This window comes from Echeneis naucrates, chromosome 19 (assembly GCF_900963305.1).
Source record: "Echeneis naucrates chromosome 19, fEcheNa1.1, whole genome shotgun sequence".
Classification (NCBI taxonomy): domain Eukaryota; kingdom Metazoa; phylum Chordata; class Actinopteri; order Carangiformes; family Echeneidae; genus Echeneis; species Echeneis naucrates.
Window position 1 is genome coordinate 4,497,244 of NC_042529.1, and position 24,963 is coordinate 4,522,206.

General features: G+C 41.9%; 1 protein-coding gene across 7 annotated transcripts in view; it reads left to right on the forward strand.

Moving 5' to 3' along the window:
• LOC115060023 (melanopsin-A-like) overlaps positions 1 to 24,963 on the forward strand; it is a 32,936-nt gene that overhangs the window by 5,871 nt on the left and 2,102 nt on the right. For 3 of the 7 annotated variants that reach the window (XR_003842239.1, XR_003842238.1, XM_029527822.1), the window contains exons 1-11: positions 11,836 to 11,984; positions 14,644 to 14,847; positions 16,095 to 16,266; positions 17,375 to 17,536; positions 18,006 to 18,113; positions 19,311 to 19,485; positions 19,617 to 19,808; positions 21,545 to 21,616; positions 23,663 to 23,762; positions 24,052 to 24,148; positions 24,568 to 24,637. Coding sequence is in view for 4 of the 7 variants with exons in the window: in XM_029527822.1 (XP_029383682.1) it covers positions 11,915 to 11,984; positions 14,644 to 14,847; positions 16,095 to 16,266; positions 17,375 to 17,536; positions 18,006 to 18,113; positions 19,311 to 19,485; positions 19,617 to 19,808; positions 21,545 to 21,616; positions 23,663 to 23,762; positions 24,052 to 24,148; positions 24,568 to 24,637 (1,422 nt within the window). In the remaining 3 variants the exon portion in view is untranslated. Of the gene's footprint in view, positions 1 to 5,481; positions 5,657 to 11,427; positions 11,565 to 11,835; positions 11,985 to 14,643; positions 14,848 to 16,094; positions 16,267 to 17,374; positions 17,537 to 18,005; positions 18,114 to 19,310; positions 19,486 to 19,616; positions 19,809 to 21,544; positions 21,617 to 23,662; positions 24,638 to 24,963 lie in introns of those variants that run through there. The other 4 variants (XM_029527824.1, XM_029527825.1, XR_003842240.1 and 1 more) reach the window with 4 other exon arrangements.

Below are 24,963 nucleotides of genomic sequence, written 5' to 3' on the forward strand. Positions count from 1 at the left end.
GCCCCCAAAATACCTGTTTACTGCAGAAAGAGCCTCCGCAGGAGGAGACACAGCAGCTGGAAATGCAAAAACCTCACTGACTGAATGGTTCGATGCACAGCGCTGATAATGAGATGTATAGTAGGCTAACTTTACTGGGCTGGACTTGGGCCGCCTTGACCTGCTGAAAGCAAACAGTCTTCATCCTTCTGGAGGAGGGACTCCTACTTTATAGATATAGACGGGTGTTAAATCAGGCCTGACATTGAGGTCTCTGCACGTCAAGGCGATTAACAAGCCTGATAGATTTATAGGCTGCTACCTTGGTTAAACCAGAGAGAGCCGCTGAATGCAGATCAGAGCAACGATCAAGTCTATTATATTCAGATTGTCTCCCCGCGGTCTGCTCATTATCGAAATCCTCATCATCATGCATTAACCTTCAGTCATAGCTTAGTCTTTAATTAGTCCAGTTCTGATATTTCTGCTGTTCTCCCCATGAATCCCTTAAATGTAATAATGTTCAGCAGAATCAACTTACTGTGGTCTCCATCTAACCCCCCATCTGTTTATTCCCTCAAGCACATGAGCATCCAGGCTGATTTCTTATCTCTACCTCCTATTTTCTCTTCTCCTCCCTCCTCTCATTTCACTTTGTTTCTCTGTGTTGGACTGTCGACTGCTCTGGGACCTCTCCCTCCCCTGGTTATTAGTGGCCCGTTCCAGATGTTTTCGATCTGGATCTTCATCCTCCAGGAGTCCTGCTCTCCTCCTCATTTCTCCGTCTCTCTGTTTATTTGCGTTCTCTGAACGTGTGAACGTGTGAATGTGTGAATGATGTCTTTTAGAGTAGTATGTTTGTGCTGTCCGTCTTCTCTCCAGGTCTGCGTGGTGCGCAGCAGGTCATGGGGCATATGTCCTGTCTGCAGGCAGCACCTGCAAGTTGCTTGATGTCCTCCTGAATCATACACTCGATGCTGTCATCTTTATTGTCTGTTATTAATCTTTTATTCTGGACACACATTTACTGCACGTCTGTCCACTCTGGAAGACAAATCAATGAAGCATAATCTTTTCTTTGGGATGATTTTTCTTGTCTAGTTCAAGGTTAAAGGACATTGTCTGTCTGAATGATTTACACATTGTATAAAACTTTGGGGGCTTTTAAATGATTGCATGTTTGTAAAAAAAAAAAAAAAACAACAAAACATTCATTTGAATTATCATATAATTATATATTTTATATAACTATTAACTATTTTTTAACTATTGTGTCTCTGTACAATCGGGTGCAATTAATTCGGGAGCAAATTGCATTTAGCAGAGCAAAACTAATAAGGATCCCCTCTGGGGGATTCCTTTGTGCTTCCTGGAATGTCAAAGGGAAGTTATGATTGTTTTCCCTTCAGAAATAGAAGCTATACTCTATTTTTACGATGTTTGGTGATTGGATTATGTGGAAGATTAAATAGTAAATGTTTTTGTATGTGCCTTCATATGTGTTTAATGAAACAGCTAGTCAGATGGTCCTGTATGCAAGCTCAGTCTCAGTCACGGTTTAATGTGGTCACATTTGCACACCAAACTGAACGTGGTCAACACTATGCCTGCTACTCATCTGCATATTTGTAGTCTATCACCGTTGTGACTGTTGGCCTGTTAACATTTGCAGCATTTTTCTTTTCCAATCATGTTAGCCAGTTAAACAGAAGCCAGGTCATAAGATAAGCCCTCAGTGTACTGTGGTGTAGATGATGGAAACATGCTCAGTATTTTCTGTGAATTTTTCGATATACACCTCTCCTCCTGGCCTCTTACTCTGGTTGCCGGATCTCATTTCTGTTTCCAGTGATTTTTAACTGTGCTGACAAGGTGTCGAAAATCTGTGATACTCATCCCACCGGCTGACATGCCGACCTGCCAGACAGATTTTCTTAATGTCAGTTACATCTGTTGGCTGAAATGACTCCAAGCTGTCACTTGAAAACATTTCTTTTAACACATTAACTGCTTCCCACTGCTGCATGTTGTTTTTCTGAGTTTCAATCTCATCATGACAGTCACCAATGTGCTAATCCATGAATCCACTAATTTAAAAAAACAAAAAACAAAAAAAAAAAAAAAACGTACTTTGTCCTTTTCAAAGGAGGACAGGAACTGTTGCTCGAGGGAGCGATTTAATACATCGTATGCAGAACAGGGAGACGGCACATTTGTTATTTCTTGGAAAATAAAGGGAAAAGACCACAGATATGAGTCATGTCTTGGCCCTGAATCCATTCATGTATCCGTCTGACTGTGTGGATGCACACACAGTGAAAGACCTACAAATGCACCAGGGCAATTTGTGTACCCATAACAGATTTGAAAGCTCCTTAATTTGTTACTTTGTTCGTTTGAGGGGTCGTTGGTAGTTGACTGCTGGTGAAATATGAATTCGGTGACAAATATCTCAGAGACGCTATGCTTTTCCCAAAAAGGCCTCCACATGCCCAGCATTGGAACGCCGTGTCTGACAACATGTCTTGAAAATCATCGGCCAGATCTCGGTTCTGTCAAACTGAAATGGCCAAATTCCCCCTGTGGTTCTCCCTCCTCGCATGAAAGCTTCCTCTTCTCCCCATGTGATGTTTCTTGGAGAGAAGCAGACAAGAGCATGCATCAATAACTTTGAAAGCCCCCTCGCCTTTTGCTCTAAATCTTCATTGTATTAAATTAGTGCAATGAATTAATGTACTTTCTTTTATGGCGAGTGGGGGTGTCAGAGGAAAAGTTTATGGGCTTTCTCCCTTGAACATCTCAAACTTCATTCCTCACCTTGGCCAGATGTTGAGCACAGCCCAGATGTTTATGCTGTAATTTATTTTTATTCCTCCATTACAGTCTCAATTCCTTTAAATATTTTTACTGGATGTATTTGTGTGTAACTTATTTTGTTTGGGTTTGTTTTTCTTCTAATTATTTCTCAATAACCTCACTGGCAGGTTCAGGTTCAGGTTCACATGTTGTTTGTTGACATGTACAACTATGAACAAACTTCAACGCTCATTGGCTCTGATGCTAATGATCCTTTTTCCTCAAATATGGGTTGCCCCATGACGTAGGACCCTGGGAAGAAAAACAACCTTATTTGACCTCAACAGGAATCAGTTAAGATGGAGGAAGGATGTACTGGAGGGGCATTCAAGCCACACAGAGTGGTATTGTTTTAGCCTTAGCATTAGTTTATTTGTATAATGCTACTGTTGCGTAAAGCCAGACCCAAATTCTGATCCTCTTAATACCAGCCAGAAGACCCGATCACAGGACCAGCTATTTTGTGGGCCAATTTGCTTACAAATGCCCACACGGATTGACAATCGCCCTGTACACCTTTTATAACAGGAAAAAAAAAACAAACATTGACACAGGAAGGATGTGTTTGTGAGAGGATTTGCTGAGATGGGAAGTTGAATGTGTGGCTAAGTGGTGGAGATTTCCAGCTGAGGAAATGAATGATGTAGCGAGGTGCGATGTGAGCAGAAAGCCTCAGCGTGCTCGGGGACTAATCCTGAGAGGAGTGGGCGATTTTCTTTGCACTCAGGACGGCGTGTTTCACCTTTCCCGTGACCAACAAAAAGCTAAATTCCCTCCAGGTTAAAGCCGTTGTCAATATCAGAACTTATAATTCCAGCAGCCCCGCTCACCAGACTGGGTTTAAGGCAGATGAAGAGGCAGTGCTGCTCTAGCATGTAGAATTAAATAGCATTAGGGAGCATTAGTAACAAATTATTGTTGAAAACTAAGGACTACAGAATAGGTTGTTATCCAAACAGGAATATAGGTTACGGGGGCAGAAGTTAGTGTGTCTGTGAACCAAAGATGCTCCGCGACAAAAGACGGAGGCATCATGAGACCGTGCTCTTTTCTCCAGAAGAAAGAAAAGCTGCAAGATGGTCATGCTTAAATTCCTCAGCATCGTTCGTCTTCTGTTGACAATCAACCATTATGCTATCAGACTTCCATTTTCTCCGTCCACATGGTAGAGCACTCTCAGCTAAATGTCATCCTGGATCTGTTGAGATGAAAGGCATGTTTTATTGCTCACAAAGGGGCAGTTAGTCACATAAAAACGTGTTTCTCGTCGATTCTTGCTCTCTTTCCCTCCGTAGTAAATCAGCTAACATGGTGAATTCTTCCCAGAAATTTGACTGAGAAAGTTTTGCATCCGTACACAAATATAGTTCTCTGCATGTGAACATGTAACACGGCTTTAAATCAATATTACGGGAAGCTTTCCAGCTAGACATTATAGTGGAAAAATGTCTTTTTCTTATTTCTCCTTTTGGTAGCAACAGCCAGAGGCTTTCTGTTTTCCGTCCTCCTTGTCACAACTCAGTGTCAGTTGAAAATGTCACATTCAGTCACCACGTTGAGGGAACTTTGTCCGCTTGGAGAAAAGCTGATTAAAAGATCTTTGTGACTCTAGAGTTTTTATTTACAGTCGTATCGTAATTTCCGTAAACGCACTTTGGGCCCTTGTTTAATTTATCTACAGCTATAATCAATATGTTAATGTAAACGGTGAAACACATTATCCAGCCGACCCTTTCAGCAGACTATTTAATCTCACTGATCACTTTCACAGCTTTTTGATGTCATCTGAAGAATATGTAGTGAAATTACATGCTAATATTTCCTCTCCATCTGGGTGATGATTGGTGTTCACAGGTTGGTTAGAGGTGAATGATTAAAAATGATACTGTGGCCATTCTGACTTTAAAAATATAGTTTCAAGCCTCATTTATAAATGATCTCTAAATTTAAAATGTAGTTACACCTCATACCTTTAAGTTTTCAGTTAATACTTACCTCCATTTTTGTCTAATACCCTTCCAGCCTTTAGGATTACGACACAGCGACAAATACACCATTCGACCCCCAAAATAAATACCTAAATCTATCCCTCTTCAAACTTTACAAAGCAGCATCTTCCCCAATCAAGATGAAAAGCTTCTCTGTGTACAAATAAAACACACGACAAATTGTTTTTAGGTGATTGCAGAAGATGTGAGCAAAATTTCTGCAAGGTGTGAAAGGGATTCTCTGCTGAGGCTACTGAAATTATTATTGGTAAAGGCTAAGACAGCGTTTGGGGTTCTTAATGGATTCAAATGTGAATCCTCCCGGAGAAGACATTTAAGAGGTGTTGATAAAATGACGAGCCAATACTCTATTGATCTCCTACAGTTAGGTAAACAAACACAACAATGGCCATTTCTATCATGTGCATAGACCTACTGACACATTTAGAGAGAGAGGGTGGAGAGAGAGAGGGAGGGGGAGAGAGAGGGGGAGAGAGAGAGAGAGACTTTTTCCCACCCTCCACAGCTGCTGTACTACCAGTGGTCCCGCCACAGTGGGATGTGAGAGCAGGGAGGCGATGACAGCTGGCCCCTTGGACTCCTAGATCACCTCATATAGACTCCAACACCTCCCAGATCCACTCCTGTCTCTCTCTCACTCACACACACACACACACACACCACCTCCCGTTGACACCCGGGGACTGGGGATGGATTCCAGGCTGCTGATCGGACCGGGGATCCCCACACTGGACCCGACCGCCCGGTCCCCCTGGAACATCAGCTCCATCGGTCCGCACCGGCTCATGGAGCTGGCCCCGTTGGCTACAACTGTAAGTTCCCTGAATCCACCTTTACTCTTCATCTGGTTGCTGCTGTTTGGTTTATTGTGAAAGTGTGAAGAAGCAGCCTTTGGTGTGACCGGAGAGCGTCCGTGCGCCGCAGCGATGCGTAATCCGACCCAGAGCGGCCAAATACCAACGCGTCACTTCTGACCAAACAAAACAAAACAAACAAACATCAGAGTTCCGTTTTTATGTATGAGATTTCACCCCCGTCACCACATCATTTAATGCCGGAATACAGCATGAGAGGGAGGTGTGCCGGAGCCAAGTGCTAACTCTGTGAATGAATGAGTCGCATTATCATCCAGCTGCGCTCCGCTCATTCAGAAACTCTGCCGTTTCTTCAGAGTGCCATTGAAGAAAATAGGTGTGAAATAATCCCCCCACATTATTTCCTAACTCGTGGTGTGGTTTATGCACCTCACCTCCTGTCAGTCACCCAACATCACTTGATGATTCCTGTGCGTTGCTTTCACCAAAGGGTGTTGATCTAGCTGTGTTTTAACACATCTGTACTCATCCAAGATGTGTGGATACCAGAAATATGTATCTGCCAAGTTTCTGTCTCCCTCTATGTCTGACTGTGGGATTGATTTACGCCTATCCTTCAGGGAAACCCTCTCAGCTTAATGTATCCACTTCTGGACTGCACATCAAATAGAGAATTGAAGAGAATATACACTCTACCTTTAACTTTGGCCCCCCCGGGAGTCCAGACGGATTGAGTGTGAGCTGAGAGTGAAACAACTGTTTGGCAGACGTACAGAAACACCACTGTGGTTAATGCAGTTCAGAGATTGTGAATGGTTCGGCTTGGGTCCAGACTTTGAAGCTCAGACCAGCAGGCTTCAGTCGCTGTAACTTTTGTGGTCTTGACTTCGTGGTGGAAGTGCTTGGATATCTGATACTGAAGCAAAACCCAAAGACAGCTCCTCCTGAGAAAGATGGGATCTCCTTCCCAACAAGTAGTCATGTAGTTTTTCATTTAAAAGCTCTCCGGGTTTTTTTTTTGTTTTTGTTTTTTTTTTATTCTCAAGAGCTCTCATTTCCCTTCAGCTCTCCACCTTGCTTTTTCTTAATCATCTAATCTGTAATGTTGGTTCAAATATTAAAAATAATAATAATTATTATAAAAAAGGTCAAATTTCTGAATTCTTGTGTATGTTGGTCCTGGGGATTATTGGCTTGAGGAAAATATGATTGCTGATTGCTGACAGTCTTCTGTGCATATGAATTTGTCCACAAGTCCTCTTACCTGACAGTCCATTGTGTGAGACAGTGATAATGTGTGTGTCTGTTTGTGTGCGTGTGTATTAGCTTGTCCTCTGACTCCTCTTTTTCTTGATTAGTGTGTTCGCTGCTGAACAAAGGAGTTTGCAGGTAATGATTTATCTGCCTACTTAGTGATAGGCTGGTTGACAATGTGCCTGTGACATTGTGCGCAGCTCAGTGGGTGGATAATTGTGTTGCTGTGCAGTGAATGCAGCCTTTATCAATATTGTTAACTCTCTGATGGACTAAACAAATGGAGCATCATTTATTTCAACTGGTTCTTCACATTCGCCTTCAAGATTACTGAAACAAATTAGTTTTCTCATTTGTAAGCAAGCAAACATAAAAACTAAACTATTTGGGTAAGTTTATTATTTTTCTCTTTACTTGTTGAACAGCTACACAATCCGAGCAGTTATTGTTGCCATCTTGGGAGACAGTGTGTGTGTGTGTGTGTGTGTGTGTGTGTGTGTGTGTGTAATCTTGGCACTGTAGATACCCAGTATACCTGCTTGGCAGCTCAAGGCTCAGCATTTCCTAATGGGTCTGAAATCCCTCATTCATTTTCAATTTCCAAGAGGTCACACAGACCAGATAGATCTATAACCAATCAGTGTGTTGTGATGCAGAGTGATTAATTAAGTTTCTCCTTTCAGTTTTTTTTTCTTTTTTTTTTTCTTTAACAGATTGTGTAAGTGCACCTTTTTTGTTGTTGTTGTTGAAACTATAACAGCAGCAACACACCAAGTAACTTCGGTCATTCATCGAAATGCGCAGTCGTCGATCGTCACATAAAAAAATGTCCGCTCTCCAATGAAGGTGGTGACTGTTAACTTTTCTGAGGGCAGCTTGGAATCTGTTGGAGCCGGAGCAGATGGGAGGCTGAATAAACATGAGCTGGTGTATTCTTCTGAGTGTGGACTGATTTTGTCAATATGGCGGGGTTTCAGCCATGCACAGATGTGCGGGTGACATTTCTAACTTTGAAGGCGGCTGAGGTCCAAGCCATGTGGACAGAATACATATGTACTGTGGCAGTAGATCCCTTGAGGAGGGTGGAGCGGTGGTGTCCTAAAGAAGGTCCTGGGTTGCGACCTTCCAGCTTCCACCCAGGTTAATCGCGCCTCCAAATTGCCTGTCAGTGTGCGAGAGTGAATGGTTGTTTTATGTGTCGGCTCTGGGATAGACTGGCGACCTGTTCACGGTGTACGTAGCCCCTCGGCTAATGCATGCTGGGATTGGCTCCGGCAACACACGGCAGATAACAGACTGATGGATGCTGAATACTACTGAATCGGCTGATGAGATCCCATCGAGAGATGGTCTCTGGTCCGGTCTTCCGGTCTTTGGTGTGTTTATTTGGCTCTTTAAACGATTTAATGAACATTTCATTTCGCTGAATAACTTCACATAACTAACCCTAACCCAACAAAATGTAATTACACAATAAGTCAATATGAGGATGTAATCATGATTTGATGTCCATTCCATCACCGCACTAAACGGCAAAGAAGCATGAAATTATATTTAGAGCGGAAATGCCAACCGGTGTTCACAGCACAGTGCTGAATTGTCATCCGGAGCCCTTTTTATATGCAAGTGAAGTTCTTCATTTGCTGTTAATACTCAATGACTGAGTCACACCGAGTCTGTGACGTGATGCCCGACTGGTTACAGGCTCAGATAAATGCCTCTTGTTTGGAATGAAAACGTACCTTTCTACCAAAACTGAAGTGGTGCGCTGATGGTATAAAGCTGTCACCATTAGTATTCATTAAATTAGAATTGGCTGTTACACACACATGCTGCTCAGCTTTTGTCTGCAGAATGTGCATACACACACACACACACACACACAATTACAATTGCTGTTGCAATTACAGTGTGTGCGCTTGTAGGCATGCATGTGTAGATATCTGTGCTTGACTGTGCACGAGTGTGTGTGGGTGGGTGTTGTTAAAATTCAGATTTAATTCCAACAATGGATGTTTAATTTCCCTCCTCTCCTCCGCTGTGTCTCCCACTCTGCCGTCTATCCTGAATCTTTATCCACGCCTTTCTTAGTTTGTTTGCCTTTTGGTGCTTCTAAATCGCTGTACAGCCTGGACAGCCAGCCGACCATTTACTGATGAAGACAAAAACCCAGCACGGCAGCATTTTTGCTTCACATACAGAGTACATGGACGTTGACGTCCATTATTCCAATCTTTAAATTTCACAGAAGCATGGCCGAGACTTCCACGCCACGCCGCTCACCGTCCCTCTGCTTCTACTGTACCTCCCAGTGCAATCGCCATTAATCTGGCTCCAAGCAGCTCACGCTAGGAGACAAGCAACAATTGAGGGAGGAAGGGAGTGATGGAGACGCAGAGGGAACATGGAGGGGGGAATTAATAGGGATCGGGAGTGACGGTGATAGCAGAGATGAGAAATGGATCCAACAGGGAGAGTGGCAGGAATGTGAAAAGGAGAAATAGGACTGTTGATGGTAGGGGGGGGAGGAGAAAAAAAAAAAAAGAAAGCAGGGAATGAGGAATCCAACGACACCAACATCACCAGTGACGGGGGTTGGACTGGACCGAAGTGTTTACATTCCCCACACGCACACACACACCACATCTGCATACCACTTTTACCATTTGACCCTTTTTTTCAGCAACATAGCTCCGTGACCTTCTCACTCATTTACTTACATAACCTCCATCACTTTCCTACGTACGATTCACATGTTCAGGAGGTTGTGACCCTGCGGGTGAGTACGACTGTTGAAACAGATTTCAGGCAAAGGCACGTTCATCAAAACCGCACACACATGCGCGGGTAAATGTGGGGGCCAGGATTAATGAAGGGATATGTGTGTAATCTACTGAGTCACTGGGGCAGCTAAGGAAGATTTAGCTCAGTGAAAATTTAAAGTGGATGTGCTCACGCTTGAGAGATGCACAGCAAGAGACAAAAGGGAAGTGTAAACGCAGCGGAGTGTGTCAGGTTCCTGAAATTAGCCCAAATCCACGTGCTTCTTTGTGCATCACCAACACACCTCCACTCATTGATAAGTAGAAAAGCGCACAATGAATGACACAATATGATGCTTGGATTATTTACACATAATAGAGACCTCCCACTGTAAGTACTGTTTAAAAATATTCTATAGTCCGTCCATTTTTTGGATTTCTGCAGAATATATTACAAACAGGGTTGTATAACGTGATGTGGTGTGAATTAAACCAGTGCTTGTGCACGTGACGCTCAATTAACGTTGCACTTTTGTCCATTATATTTCCATTTTTTCTTTTTCTAGTATTTGGCAAAAAAAAGGAAACAAACATCTTGAATGGTTTGAATCTTTTATTGCTTTTTTTTTTTTTTTTTTTCTGCCCGTGAATAGTCAATTTACTTGTTGCACCATTTTCTAGATGAAAGACTTTTCAGACTCTTCCACGCTCAGATACTGGAAACCTGCATAAGCCATGCTGCAGGCCTTGTAGAGTTGACAGGTCGATCGACGTTGATCTCTCAATGACCTTCAAAAAAAAAAAAAAAAAAGAAATCGTTACTGGAGCATAAAGCATGAATACCCACGCAGATACTTTCATCTTCTGTCCGTTGAAATAGAGTGATCCGTTTTAAACAGTGTATGAGTAGTGATGAACCGTAGGTTGACATTTAAAAGGAATTAGTGGCGATTCAAAAGAACTCTCAACACAATTATTCTCTTCTTTTTTCAATTATTCTCATTAAACCCAAACACAGGATCTATTAGTGGTATATAAAACTCCTAAATGGATTTTAGTCTTATACTGGCCAAACAATATACTCGTCTTGAACTTTATTGCTACACATGTGAACTGCAGACCTATTTACAATAGAAGACACTAGGAGGATAAAACATCCCAGTTTTTTCTTCGTTTCACCAAGAATTAGAATTTAAAAATACAAATTCAGAAATGGGCTAAAAGGGGAGCTGGTGTAAATACAACTTAACGGTAAGAACAATGAGTCCATAAATAAACAAACTGAAAAATAAAACAAATAGATAAAATTTCAGAAAATTGAAAAGTTTTAATATAAAATGAAATTAAAAAGGTGTAATTGAAAAAGAAAACATTAATGTATAGTCAAATGTCATCTTTTTAAGCTGTATCTAAATAGAGTTGTGGCCGGCAATTTCACCATCAAAAAAAAAAAAAATAAAAAAAATTATATATATATATATATATTTATTTTTTTTTAGCAGCTTCATTTTGATCAAAGGAATTTTCCCCTTTTTCTCTTTTATTTTTCCATTTCAAACTTATCCTCAATACTTTTCAGAATCAATAAATCTGAGTTTCATTCAGCTCCAAGTCATCCAATCTGCCTCACAGGAAGGACTGTGAACACATTCACTTCAGGTTTCGTGGTTTCCAATTGATGACGCGAGAGTGCAATTTCATGATTCATGACAATAAACAGCTTTCTTCTTTTTCTTTTCCCTGCTGTTTCAGGGCTCCATTGTTCCAAGCCACCCTTTTCCAACGGTGGATGTCCCGGACCATGCTCACTACACCATCGGGGTTGTCATCCTGTTCGTTGGCATCACTGGCATGCTGGGAAACTTCCTGGTCATATATGCTTTCTGCAGGTAAGCTATGATGTCTTTTTTGCAATTGGGCCTCATTTTCCTAAGAAACGCCGCCCTGCCTCTCACCCAGTTTAAGCCAGAATTAAAAGATAAGTGCTATAGATCCTGAATGGATGAGTGAGCAGCCGCTTTTTAATAAATGTCCTTGTTCAGTATCGATTTGTTTTTTTTGTTTTTTTTTTTTGTGTGTGAAACTGATACGTGTGCTAATAAGATGTCTGATTTAATCATAATCCAATCATGACAATCAGTATTTCAGCAGCTGTGGGTGTGTTTGTGTGTGCAGGAGCCGAAGCTTGCGGACACCATCCAACATTTTCATCATTAACCTGGCTGTAACCGACTTCCTCATGTGTCTCACCCAGACGCCCATCTTCTTCATCACCAGCATGCACAAGCGATGGATCTTTGGAAAGAAAGGTAACACATGTGCATATACAGCGTGACATCTGAACTCCATTGCATAACACATTACATAAGTTTCATAAAAAAAAAATGCTACACAAAGCATCTAATACAATAACAGTCTAAAGACAGATTCAGCACATCATGAGCATTCAGACGGCTGCAGAGACGACCTGTACTGTGTCTCTGTATTTAAATTCCACACGTAGTTCAATCAGGATTCTAGACATACAAACTCACACACACACACAAACCTTGTCTTTTCTGCCACGGAGGAAAAAGCAGCACCAAAACATGCCTTGCGGTACCCCGTTTTCATTGATCACAGAGCGCAGGCAGGAATGCATCTTGGAAGTGTGGCCTCGCAGAGTGCATTTGGAGGCTCCACCGTGGTGTGTATTATACATCATGGTGCAGCCAATTGGGAACAGAGGTAGAGGCGGTAAAAGAGAATCCCCGCTCCGCTGATCAAACACTGGTGGTGAGAGGAGTCTGTTTTCCTTCAGGAGTTGTCCAGATCTAAGTGAAGATAGCCAAATTGTGGTCAGAGCTGGATCTCATCTCCTGATCATGGCTACTGAAAGATTACTTTTTTTTTTTTTTTTGGTGGATCACCACCATCACTCCCCTCCAAAAACTTCAACAGATAAATGCAGTGAATGGAAAATGAAAAAGCAAAGGTTGGCTGAGCCTCGCCTTTCACTTGAGTTTATACTGAAATTTATAGATGTCAAAGTGCTCACAGTGATGGGAGCTTTGAACAGAAACAAATCTGCCCTGAAGGCAACAACCTGGACAATCCCCGAGTAGAAATTGCAAAACGCCCATTTCCCCAAATTTCTGATGACTTTTTTTTTTATCTTCTGCCATGAACAGGATTTTGTTAATCTTTTCCAACACTTATGGCCCCATTTATTTAAAAAAATAAAAAAATAAATAAAAAAGGATAAAGCCATTCAGAGTATTCCTATCACAGCACTGAAGCCAGTAGTTCAGGAAGTGGGGGAGAAATGAGAAAGCTCATTTGGGAATGTAAACAGAGTCAATGCCAACTCATCCACAACGCTGAGCAATTTTCAGTCGCATCTATAAAGGAGCTCTTTAAGTTTTTCAATCGCTGCACAGTAAACTTAACTGTTTGATTGTGTGTTTATTTCACATGGGAAATGTGAGCATTTTCCATTAATTGTCCAAACGCGCATACCACGTTAACTGTAGGCACAATGAAGGGGTTTTCAGCAATATGAACATTAGCATTTAGCCTAAACCACAACTGCCTCTGAGCCTGGAAAAAAAAAAAAAAAGCATTTCAAGTCATGACTTTCCCATTAAGTTGATCTTGTTTTTATTTGTTTTAGCATAAAAAAAAAAAAAATCATATTTCTTTCCCAGGTTTCTTCTACTCGCATCTTTTACATACAGGCAGAAAAGATAAAAAACAAAAGTTTGTTCCTAATAAGTCATTGTTGGACCTTATTAACCAACTCCATTTCTTAGATGTTTGACATAACTCGTTATCTTGGCTTGACCAGGATGCAGCGAACTTTCCTTTAACCACAAAATGCCCCCCGGACCTGAAAATATTGTTCTTCTCCCGAGAACATCTGCTGTTGCTCGGGAGCCAATCTGGACTTCATTAGCTTCAGTAACTTAAAAAAGGGCTGTCAAACACACACACGGTCAGGACACTCAGACACAGCGATACATATTTAATTGCCTGAGTGGTATTTGTTTGAGTTTCCTCACACAGGCGACACGCTTCAGATTTTGTCTTGTGTGTGGATGTGATAACTTGGCGCTGTGACCACATTATGACCGACTGTAATCACACAATCGGCGCCTGTGGGATAACGGCTGTTAAAGTGAAGACTGAGTGTTTGTATTTTCTTAGTGTGTGTCTGTGTATACCTGCCAATGGACATGCATGTGCGTATCAGATATTTTGATGTCATGGTTACATTTTGCATAATAATAGTCTCCTGAGGTAACACACACATACAGCCCGTTATAGTTCCATTACCACATGTTCAACAACTCTTAAATATTTGAACATAAACGCCGTGTGCTGTTTGTGGTTTCGGGGTATCTCTAATCTTTCGCCGTGCCAACCCACACATTTTTCTCCATTTTCCCATCCATCAATCTCTTATCTTGCTGCTTCCCTTCACCTGACACCGTGAGTTATCCCACACCTTGGGCTCGGCCCCGTTTTCTACCTCACTTTCCCTTCTTTTCCCTTTCGATCTTGTCTACGTTCTCTGTTCTTCCTCTTCTTCCATCATTTTAATTCAATCGCACTTTGTTCCAAAAAAAAAAAAGTAAAAAAAATCTATACATTTTGTTACCCACCATAACATAATTATGTTGGTTGGTAAGAAATGCACTTGAAAAATGTTGTTGTGTAAAGAGAAGATGGCGCACCACAAAACAAAATAAGCTGATCAGAAGGTGCTACTCGCCCTACCAATACTGAATTTTTCAATTTGCATCCAAACCCCGATTACAAGAAGACACATAATCGACAGCGACGTTTCCAGCTGTTGTCCAAGAACTGCAGAAATAAATGTGTTCGTCTTCAGGTCACAGCTGCAGCTGTTATGTAACAACACAGGCAAACACGTTCATCAGACCTTCTCAACTGCTAGTTTCTGCCCGCCACCTCTCCTCCCTGCAGGCTGTGAGCTGTACGCCTTCTGCGGCGCACTCTTTGGTATCTGCAGCATGATGACACTGATGGTGATTGCGGTGGACCGGTACGTGGTGATTACCAGGCCGCTGGCCTCCTTGGGAGTGATGTCTCGCAGGAAAGCCCTGAGCATTGTGGCTGTTGCTTGGGTCTACTCCATGGGCTGGAGCCTGCCCCCCTTCTTTGGCTGGAGTGAGTACAACTACAAACAAGCCGAGTCTTTATTGATCGGCATGATTTCTCTGAGGATTTCACATGCTTAGATTTGTGTGAGTACCTTTCTCACACTTGTGCTTTATTTGTGTCCGCATTTTGAACTTGTGCTATAATGTCTCCTAGATCTTGCTTTGTGAAAATGTCAAATAGCTTTATTACAAAGTGGGTTATCAGAACTGACATCACCTCATGCTTACATTAGGCTGACATTACAACAGCCAGCAACATTTGAAGACGTTACACAGACTTGTACAAATTCTTCTGTTATATATAATCCCAGAGGGGAATGAACTGAACTATTGAAAAAGGAAAAGTCTTTATTATCAGCCCCTCGTACAATCATCTTGAATTAGTCACTAATTAGGACTCAAGCTTGGAAGAGAAATCATATGAGTTGGTTCATTTTATATACATTAACATAAGAGAGGGATAACTGACACATTAATGCACACACACAGTCTAGCAATGTATCACTTTCATTTATGTAGATGAAAATCAATGCAACTGAGTCCTAGATGAATCTATTTCTCCAGAGTTCTCTTGCCTTTATTTTTAAAATGTGTGGATTGTTATGGATAGTGTGCTGCCATCACCACAACTTCTTCAGCTGTGCTTCCACGTTTTGCTGCTATATAATATTTAAAAATCAATCAGTTATGTAGTTGTGTTCTATAATGTGCCAGCAATGATGTGATAGTTCACCTTGAGTCTGCTTTTGCACAAATCTGAGGAAAGCAGCACTGTTACGGGTGAGCAGACACCTCCACCTTCTCTCTTTAAAGTCTTTTCACCCGGGTCACCTCGGCCCCACAGTAATATATGAAAGTAAAAGCTTGACAGCAGGGATTACATATAGAACACATGTCTTCAATAAGACTCTTTGAGGAAAAGGAACAGCTATGGTTCGAGACTCCTTCCACCGCTTTAGGATTTCAATCTCTAAGATTGATGCCGCTCTCATTTGGAACTCAGCTCCGTCTGCGTAATCACAGTGTTACTACACGTTTGGAGGAGAGCTGCCATTGTGTGTGTGTGTGTGTGTGTGTGTGTGTGTGTGTAGTGGCGATGAAAACAGGTCAAGGTCTTTCAGATACTAAGAACGCTGTACAGGAATTGTCATGGGAGCCGGGCTCTAAAGTGTGTGCGTGTGTGTGTGTGTGCGTGCGTGTGTGCGTGTGTGCGTGCGTGCGTGCGTGTGTGTGCGTGTGTGCGTGCTCCCACAGGTGCCTACGTCCCAGAGGGTCTGATGACGTCTTGCTCCTGGGACTACATGACCTTTACCCCTTCTGTCCGCTCCTACACCATGCTGCTGTTCACCTTTGTCTTTTTCATCCCTCTTTCCATCATCATTTTCTGCTACTGCTGCATCTTCAGGGCCATCAGACACACAACACGGTTTGTACTTGTGTACACACACTGTTGATGTTCAGTCAGGCGTTACCACCCACACTCCCACATGCATTGATGCAGGCAGCGGTGTCTGAAACGTGGCTGTGTGTTAATGCTGATGTCTTGATGATTAATGATGTGTCCTGGCTTTCATATTGATTTTTGGTGATGTCTTGGTCTAATCCCACCTGCACAGGTGACAATGAAACTTAAATTTAATTGAATAATAAAGAAAAAAGAAAAAAGAAATAGCAATTTCAAGTGGATGTACTGCAGTATATTATCTTCTTGTCATATATTCCATTTTCTAGATTTGTTTCACTCTGTGCTTTGCAACTTGACCAAGTAAAAAAAAAAAACAGGAGGCACCTGGATGGCAACCGTCATATTTCCTTCAATCTTTTCTTTGATATCTTGCCAAAAATCCCTGCAGTGCCAGGAGATGTGGGGTTGATCTCCAGTCATGTCAGCGCTGACACTAAGCCTTTATCAAGCATCTTTACTGTCAGTGGCCTCCTTTTAATAAAAAAAACAAACAAAAAAACTCATTTCTATCTTCCAGTGGAATTCTTTCCACAGACAGCTGCTAATACGCTCACATATCCTCCCAGATCCTGTCCCTAATAATTAGACTAAACTTCTGCTTCACATGGAGGGCATTTTATCTTCTGTCAGCTGCAGCTATCTGCATCTTTATTTACTTGCATGTTCTTTTAATACTGCTATAATGAAATACTGTTTAACACTACATTGTGTTGCTTTTCATACAAAGCCTTATTGGAAGGAATTGCATGAGATACTTTTGGAGTTGCATGAAGGTTTTTTTTTCGACTGCCCTTGAATAGATTGTTTATTGTACTCGGACAGTTGCTCCATCTGAATCCACCGAACCATGTTAATGGCAGGAAATCTTTGTTGCTTGTTTACATAGAGAATCCCTCCCCGTCTCTCGTTTTGGCCACTGCCCACACCTTTAGCGTGACAAATCGATATTCTCTTTAAGCTTTTACGTTATCTTAAAACGTTTATTCAAGTAGCCTAAGGCTGAAAGACTGATTTCCTTATACCCTCTCCAAGGATGAGGACAGTATTATTCTGTGTATTCATCTGACAGAGCGATAGCAAAGATCAACTGTGACAGGACAAGAGACTCTGCAAAGAGGTTACATAAGATGAAGAGCGAATGGAAGATGGCCAAGATTGCACTCATCGTCATTCTGCTGTTCGTCGTCTCCTGGGCTCCTTACTCCTGTGCTGCCCTCACTGCATTCGCTGGGTAGGTGTGAATTTTATCTGTGATTGCTAGACATCAGTCTCGTGACGTGCAAACCTCTTCATTAGATCAGAAAACCATATTTTGGATGTTTCTTCAGAATATTCAGAAACTCCCTGATACCTCCCTTTCAGAAATGTCTGGCGTTGGTTACTTCTTACCAACTTTTTTGAGTTTGAGAGTCTTCTGAGACTTCTCTCACAGACTTTAAAGTTCTCATGACATGCCGTTTTGTTTTGTTAATGTGATGTTTTTCCTTTTAAGGCTGAGCCTTGAGGCCGTGACACTGTTCTTTACTGGACTGTTAAACAAAATCATGGATCTAATGTTGAATGCGGACATGACTCTGCATCTCAAGTCTCGTCTCTGCTAATTCCATACCAGACAGCACGCCCAGTGCTAACCTTGTCACATCGATGTGTCTCATTTCCTTCTCTCATTTGTCTCCCCGCTCGCTCTCGTCCTCTCACAGATATGCTGACATGTTGACTCCTTATATGAACTCTGTTCCTGCTGTGATCGCCAAAGCATCTGCTATCCACAACCCCATCATCTACGCTATCACCCATCCGAAATACAGGTACAGGATGCACACTGAAATGTTAGCAGCAGATTAAATTACCGTGAAGGTTTAGAAAGAAATGTTGTACTGAATTTACTAATTACCAGAGCTGAACTTCTCTTCTCACTTTCAGTTTGCTTTATTTGAGTTGAGTAGTTTGGCCAACGTGTGTTTACGATGTAATGTGATAAGTCTGATAAGGCATCACCTTCCCGGCCTTTCATCCTGCTTGTTGATGGCAGAACTTACTTTGTGTCACGATAATTTCACATCCTGCTCTGTTTGAGTAGCACTGAATTATTATTTTTATCATTCACATTTCAGATGGACAACAGCTGGTGAGCCTTCCGTCACCTTACAGTAGTTAGTCCAAGGTTGTCTAAGGGTTGCACTGAGGGAGTTTGTCAATTAAGATGGATCTATTCTTGTGGGGGAGGGGATTAATTCACCGTTGGATGTGACAGTGTTGACATCACACCTGCGGCACTCGATCGATGAAGTACATGATCAGGCTGTATCTTGCTTGACCACATACAACATTAATTACATCCCTCCCGGCGACCGGTGTGTTATTGAATTTGGTCTTTCACTTTGTGCCATACAGTAATAATCTCAGCCCACAGCATTGACTAGACTAGATGTACGTTCCTGAAATACCGCAGGGTACCGAGCCACACTTTGCTTTGTCCTCCCACTTCACAGCATCAAGTCACTTCAAGTCAACCTTACATTCATTTCTGCTAGATATATTCTGCTGTATATACAGCACATAGAGAGATTTGAAATTGTGTTTCTCTTCAGCGTGGCCGGTAGAATATACCAACACAAAACCAAACAACAAACAAACTATATTAACATCAGACATATATCAATTCTAAAAATGAAGAAGACAGGTGTAGATTAGCCGTCCTGCAGCAGCTGTGCATACTGTATATATATCACAGTGTGTGCAGCAGCTACAATTGCTGTCTAGGAATGAACACACTTTAAAGCAGCACGGCATCACAACAGCCTCACAACTTTTTTTTTTTTCTTTTTTTCTTTTTTTTTCCCCCTTCTTCTTCCTGGAAACAAAGAGCTCTGTAATATCAGCGCTGAGATCAGTGACACTAATGTGTTAATTGACTGATTATTCAGTACTCGTACTCAGCGCTTCATTATCATCCGCTGACGCTGATTCAGTTATGAACGTGAATGTTTCTCTCTCGCTGACAGGTCAGCCCTCAGCAGGTATATTCCTTACCTCGGGGTGCTGCTGTGCGTCACCGGCAGAGACCGCTTCAACAGCAGCAGCAGCTTCCAGTCCACCCGTCGATCGACCCTCACCAGCCAATCAGAGAGCAAAGTCCCCAGCAAGCCCCGAAACTCCTCCCAGTCTGAGAGCGAATCAGTGAGTGTACCTCATATCTATTATGGTATGTCTCAGTCTTACTCTTCCAATGGCAAATGCTTTGAATTATGAGCTTCTGATTTTAGCCTTTCGTGTGTCTGTGATTGCGCGTCGGCGTGCTGCCTCCTCAGGCCCACTTCTCAGACACAGAGGAGGACTGCTTGTCTCGGACGTCCGTCTCTCGTCAGTTGTCGAATGATGTAAAACAGGTGCGATGTGCCAGCCAGAGGTTTAAGGTGAGAGGTTACAGCACGGGAGAGTTCGAGAGAAGCGCCGTCCACAACCCCTCTGACCCGGCCATATGTCACCTCTCGCACATCACTGTGAGTATGGAGGCCTGGCTTGTGTCAACACACCGTTACACGTTTTGTGATACACACTATTAAACCGAAGACTCGTGAAGCCAGGTCTTTCTAACTTCACCGCTTTCAGCGCCATCAGCCTGCTGTCAGTTAAATTTTTCTCATGCTAGCTTCATGATGTTTAGTGGGGGGAGCTTTTCCTTCTGTTTTGTTATTACGTCAAGGCCAATCTATATCCCGCCTTTCTGAATGTGAAACATGAGGTCATGTTGTTTCGGAGTCTTGTTAAAATCAATACACGTCATGTTTATGTTCATGGCAGATAACTCTGTAAGGTCATGCGGTTGGAATCCATATAAAATATAGGTTTTACAAGGTTATGAACAGGGCTTTTGGCATCCAATCAGATGAGATCATGCCGCTGAAATTGCCCATAAATGTCCCTGATTGTCCCGAGGGGTTCGCCGTCTTCCTATCAGCTGCCTGTGAGTTTTTGTTTTCATCCCATCATCTAAATCAATGTAGCGCCAAAGAAAGAAAGAAACACGACCTGCTAACAATGGCATTCATACGCACTGCAATAGCATCACCACCTGATATCGACGTTAACCTAAAGGCGCATTAGGTAAGAGTTTTAGGTGTGCTTGGCCTTTAAAAATCTCATTGTCTGTATGCTGCAGTCGTGTACATATTTGATGATTTCACTAGCAACCAACTCCTGTGCTCCTGTTATGTTTCCCATTATATAGGTGCATGCTCGCTGCCATGCACGATATCCCTTTGCAGGCAGATTGAAATCTATTCACCCCTCGGCTCGTGGAGCTCTAATTACTCCCACGACTCAGGTGGAGGAGCAACCCACCCGAAGACTGACAGCCCAGTGGCGAACAACCATCCGGAGGTTAAATGGCTTTGATTTCCCCACCAGTCACTCACAACTAAACAAATCCTTCGTAGGTCAGGTGAAACACCCTCAGTAATCAAAGCCAGTCCAGTGGCCTTTCACTCACAACATGAATGAATATTTAATGGGGCTTACGAGCAGGGATATCTCAGCTGCATCATCTTTGGGGCATCAGCGGTTTTTATTTCGAGGACCTGGAGGGCTTCAATGTGAAGTAAAACTGTGTACTCAGATTCAAAAGAAGCAAACAGAGAGATGGAAAATACGTGAGATGGTTTTAATTGCTTGAAATGTAATTGTATTTTAATATAGCTACATGTTGAGGTTTGGATAAAGTCACTGCTTTGTATGGCACTACTGGAGACAGTTGATCCTATGTGGGGTGTCCAGTGTTATGGAGCATTTCTGTCTTTCTCTAATCATCTTATTTCACAGGAAAAAAAAAAAAAAAAGAAGCAACCCAGAGGCAACCCTGTAACTTTTTTTTTTTAATCAGTTTACCTCCTGGAAGTCTTGCAAACAAAACTACTTTCGCATACAAGGGCATTTACTTTTACCAAGAATGTACTTTGAAACATTTTTTTCCTCAGTGAATAAATATATGGGTTATCACAGTGGTTTACACTGCTGTCAGTATGAGGTTTAAAAAAAAAAAAAAAAGATTTCTGCGATTAGTTTCAGCTTCATAAATCTAGATAATTGAATAAGGGCTAGAGATTTTGATATGACTAAAACTAACTCTCACTGGAACGATCTGTATTCAAAGAGTTTTGACCTCAAGGCCCGAGCATTAGAAAGTATCTCTTCAGGACAACTAACACTAAATGGCTGTGTTTATGTGCGCACTGTTCAGACTCTGACAGAGCCTGAAGACATCTCCATGTCGGACATCAATCTGCAGCCAACCAGTCATCTGCCTGCTATTGTAAGAGCCCACCGATCGTCACCTCCTGCTCTGTGCACCAGATTTGGCATCTGTTTGATTCCATACTTTTTCTATGAGGAGTGCAGACAAATCCCACGAAACAATGAAAACAATAAAATTATCCCAGTGGCTGGGTCATACGAGCTTCATTTAGTTTGTATATTTTTGCCATCAAACCATCAAAGATTATTCTGCTCAGGTCGTCATATCATACACTTCCACTTCCAGAAATTATTATATAATGCATTTCTATTGCATGAAAGTCCAGTCTTTTAGTTTGCAGATCATTTGACATGCTATTGTTGTTTGTGACATCTACCAAATCCATTTACCTTAACAAGAACATTTCCCAGTTACGAAAGAAAATTGATGGATCATTTTACATCACAAAACCTTCTTGTTGCACCAAATGAATGTATTTCATTAAAAAATAATTTCTTGTTAGAACACATTGACTTTTTAATGTTGTAACAAGAGGAAAAACACAGCCAGTGACAACACGCCGTGGTTTTCATGAAACAGGCATATCTGAACAAAAATTTGTGCTTGATGGCTTGATTTAGTTTTTTTTTTTTTTTTTCCCCAAGAAACCATTAGAAGAATTTTTGTGAGTCGGCCTCACAGAGGATATTTCTCACTGGGATAAAGTCCTTGTTTTAGTTTTTTCAGGGGATTTGTCGCTGATAAGAGAGAGATGGGATTGTACCATCTTTATCCTTTGTTTGAAATTGTTCCTGCTCGTCTCGTGCAGGTGTCACTTGTGTTTTAAGGCTTTTAAAAGGGGCATGCCACCCATTCAGCATTGCACAGTGATTCTGTCAGATTTAGAATTGCTCCCCCTAAAAAATTGACAGCTGAGCAAACTCTTAAGAAAGTAAGTATAAATTGAAATGGTTGGCATATCACTTTAATCAGTCACCCCCCCTCCCCTTCCACCCACCACCCTGCCCAATCTGGTCAATCCAATCATCTGCACTTCCCCCCCGTCCGGTTTTATTCTGCTCTTCATTCCTGCTCCTCTGACGTCCATATTAATCATACCTTGTGGAAAATCAAAGTTTTCGGTCATCCTCTGCTCATACGTCAACATCCAGCACACATGTTCGTGCAACCGAGTGATTCTTTGTTGTTGATTCCTCCACTGTCAGCACAAAAGAAGGAAGTGACTGACTTCCAGCAAGAACCGACAAACAAGAGTCTCTCTGTTCCACCGATATGAAAAGTAAAGTGGAATAACTCAGCTGAGATATCGTACCTTCACGTGGAAAACATGAACTTTTCAGGCAGACAAATAAATCCAGTTTCAAATACTTATACCAACCATCTAATTTGTCATTATTAGTTTGACAATAAAGCAGTTTGGCGAAAGCACCTATAAATTTCATTAGAAAATTTCGTGGTTGAGTTTATTGAATCTATCTATAAAAATAAGTCATAAAGTCGGATTATTACAAGATGCTTGTGTAGCTTTGGTCGATATCTTTGCCAGTGGAAAGACTGAATCTACCAAGGTTATTGGCAAGGCTGTGTTCCTCTTTCTCTAATACGTTAAGTGAAGCTAAGATCAGCTTCATATTGATGGACAGATGTGAGAAAATGAAAAGAAGAATGCCAAATTTGTCTTTTAATGTGGTACAATCACATAACCACTACCTCAAAAAGATAAGAGCTTAGCTAGAATCGTTGGAAATCTACTCTAAAATGCTCAGCTGTAGTACTCCGCCCGTCCAGCAGCTATTCATCTTGGAGGAGTTGACTGGGTGATACAGCAGCACTCCATCATGGGCACTATGGGAAAGCCATTCATCAGCCCGACCAATCAATGCCTTTGATCAGCTGTGAGTATTTTATGTCTTGTGCTTGGAGGTTAAGTGGAGGCAAACCGCATCGATCCAACTCCGAGCAACGTTTGATGAAACTTCCTTCTCTCCCTGAACCTCTTCCTGCCAACGTTTTTCTTTCCCACAAATATCCGAGTCTGAACCTGAACCTGAAAAACTGAACCTCTCTCTCTCTCTCTCTCTCTCTTTTTCTTTACCTGCACAGTTGGATAACGTCACGGAGGAGTCGGGGCAAAGGACACCATCTGTCATTGTCACCTCCATATCCAGTCCGTCCATCCTGCACAGTCCCCCAGCTTTTCATGGTAACCACAAATTGACCAAAACTTTCAGCCACATTATGAAGGAGCCTCTTGACGCAGCCAGGCTGGAAACGACAGTGTTACAATGAACGGCAAGACAAAAAAGTGCAATGAGAGTGTGTAACTGTGTGTGGGAGTGTGTTTGTGTGTCATTATTCCCCTCCATTGATGTCAGCACTGTGGGGCGCCTCCCTGGAGACGCATTGTTGGGAACGTACAATCACCTAATTACATGTCTCGTGGAAGCGGGTTTTTTCAGTTGTTTTTTCTTTTTCCTCTGCTAACCCCAAAGCTCCACACCACAGTCCTGCAGGTGGCCGCGTTCACCTGGAAATCAAACCAAAAGAAGATTCCCCCTCATGGCACTTGCTGACTGTATCTGCATCAGTGTGAGTAAATCAGACTAAGATGTGCCAGCAGTTGGTGGAGGCACTGCAGCTGAAGTTGACTCTGGAAAGCGGTTGTACGTTCAGCTGTTAAGAGCCAAGCAAGACCTTCACTTCTGCTTTTGTCAAATGCAAATTTATTCAGGCACCCCATCCATGTAATTTTTTTTTTCTTTTAACTATTTATTATTTGAAAAATATTTGATTTGAGTTTCAGATTGATTGACATGGTAAATTATTATTATATCACCCATAATCGATTTTAATGGCACCAGGACTGTTGACCTTTTATAAAGCTTTAATATGAGGAGTTTTACTTTGAAAACTGGATAATCGGACCAGCAGATGATTGATTCAAGAGGACAGGAAAAGGATACAACTGATTAATTTCCCCTTTGGCTCTTTGTCAATGATTTTTCCAGAGCTGGTGAGTGGCGGTATCCCGATCAGGTCACAAAAGTGTCACAACACCACAGAACATCTACCAATACTGTATGTAGTGTGTGTGTGTGTGTGTGTGTGTGTATATATATAGACTCAGTACTGTAATTCAGCATTCCTCTTGATGCCATACCTTTCTGTGATATCTGCTGTCACTGTAGATACACAGAAGAAAGTGTGCTGTTTTGGGTTTTTGTTTTTTTTTTTGTTTGTTTTTTATAAAAGTGTGTTTTTAAAAATTATAGATGTTGTACAGAATCGGCTCACCATCTGTGTTTCACCTTCTTTTTCATTTAACATCACCGTTCCCGTGTTTTTTCCTCCGCTTCTGTGCGTTGCAGCTCCCTTTGAGATTCCTAATTGCTGCATCAGTGACT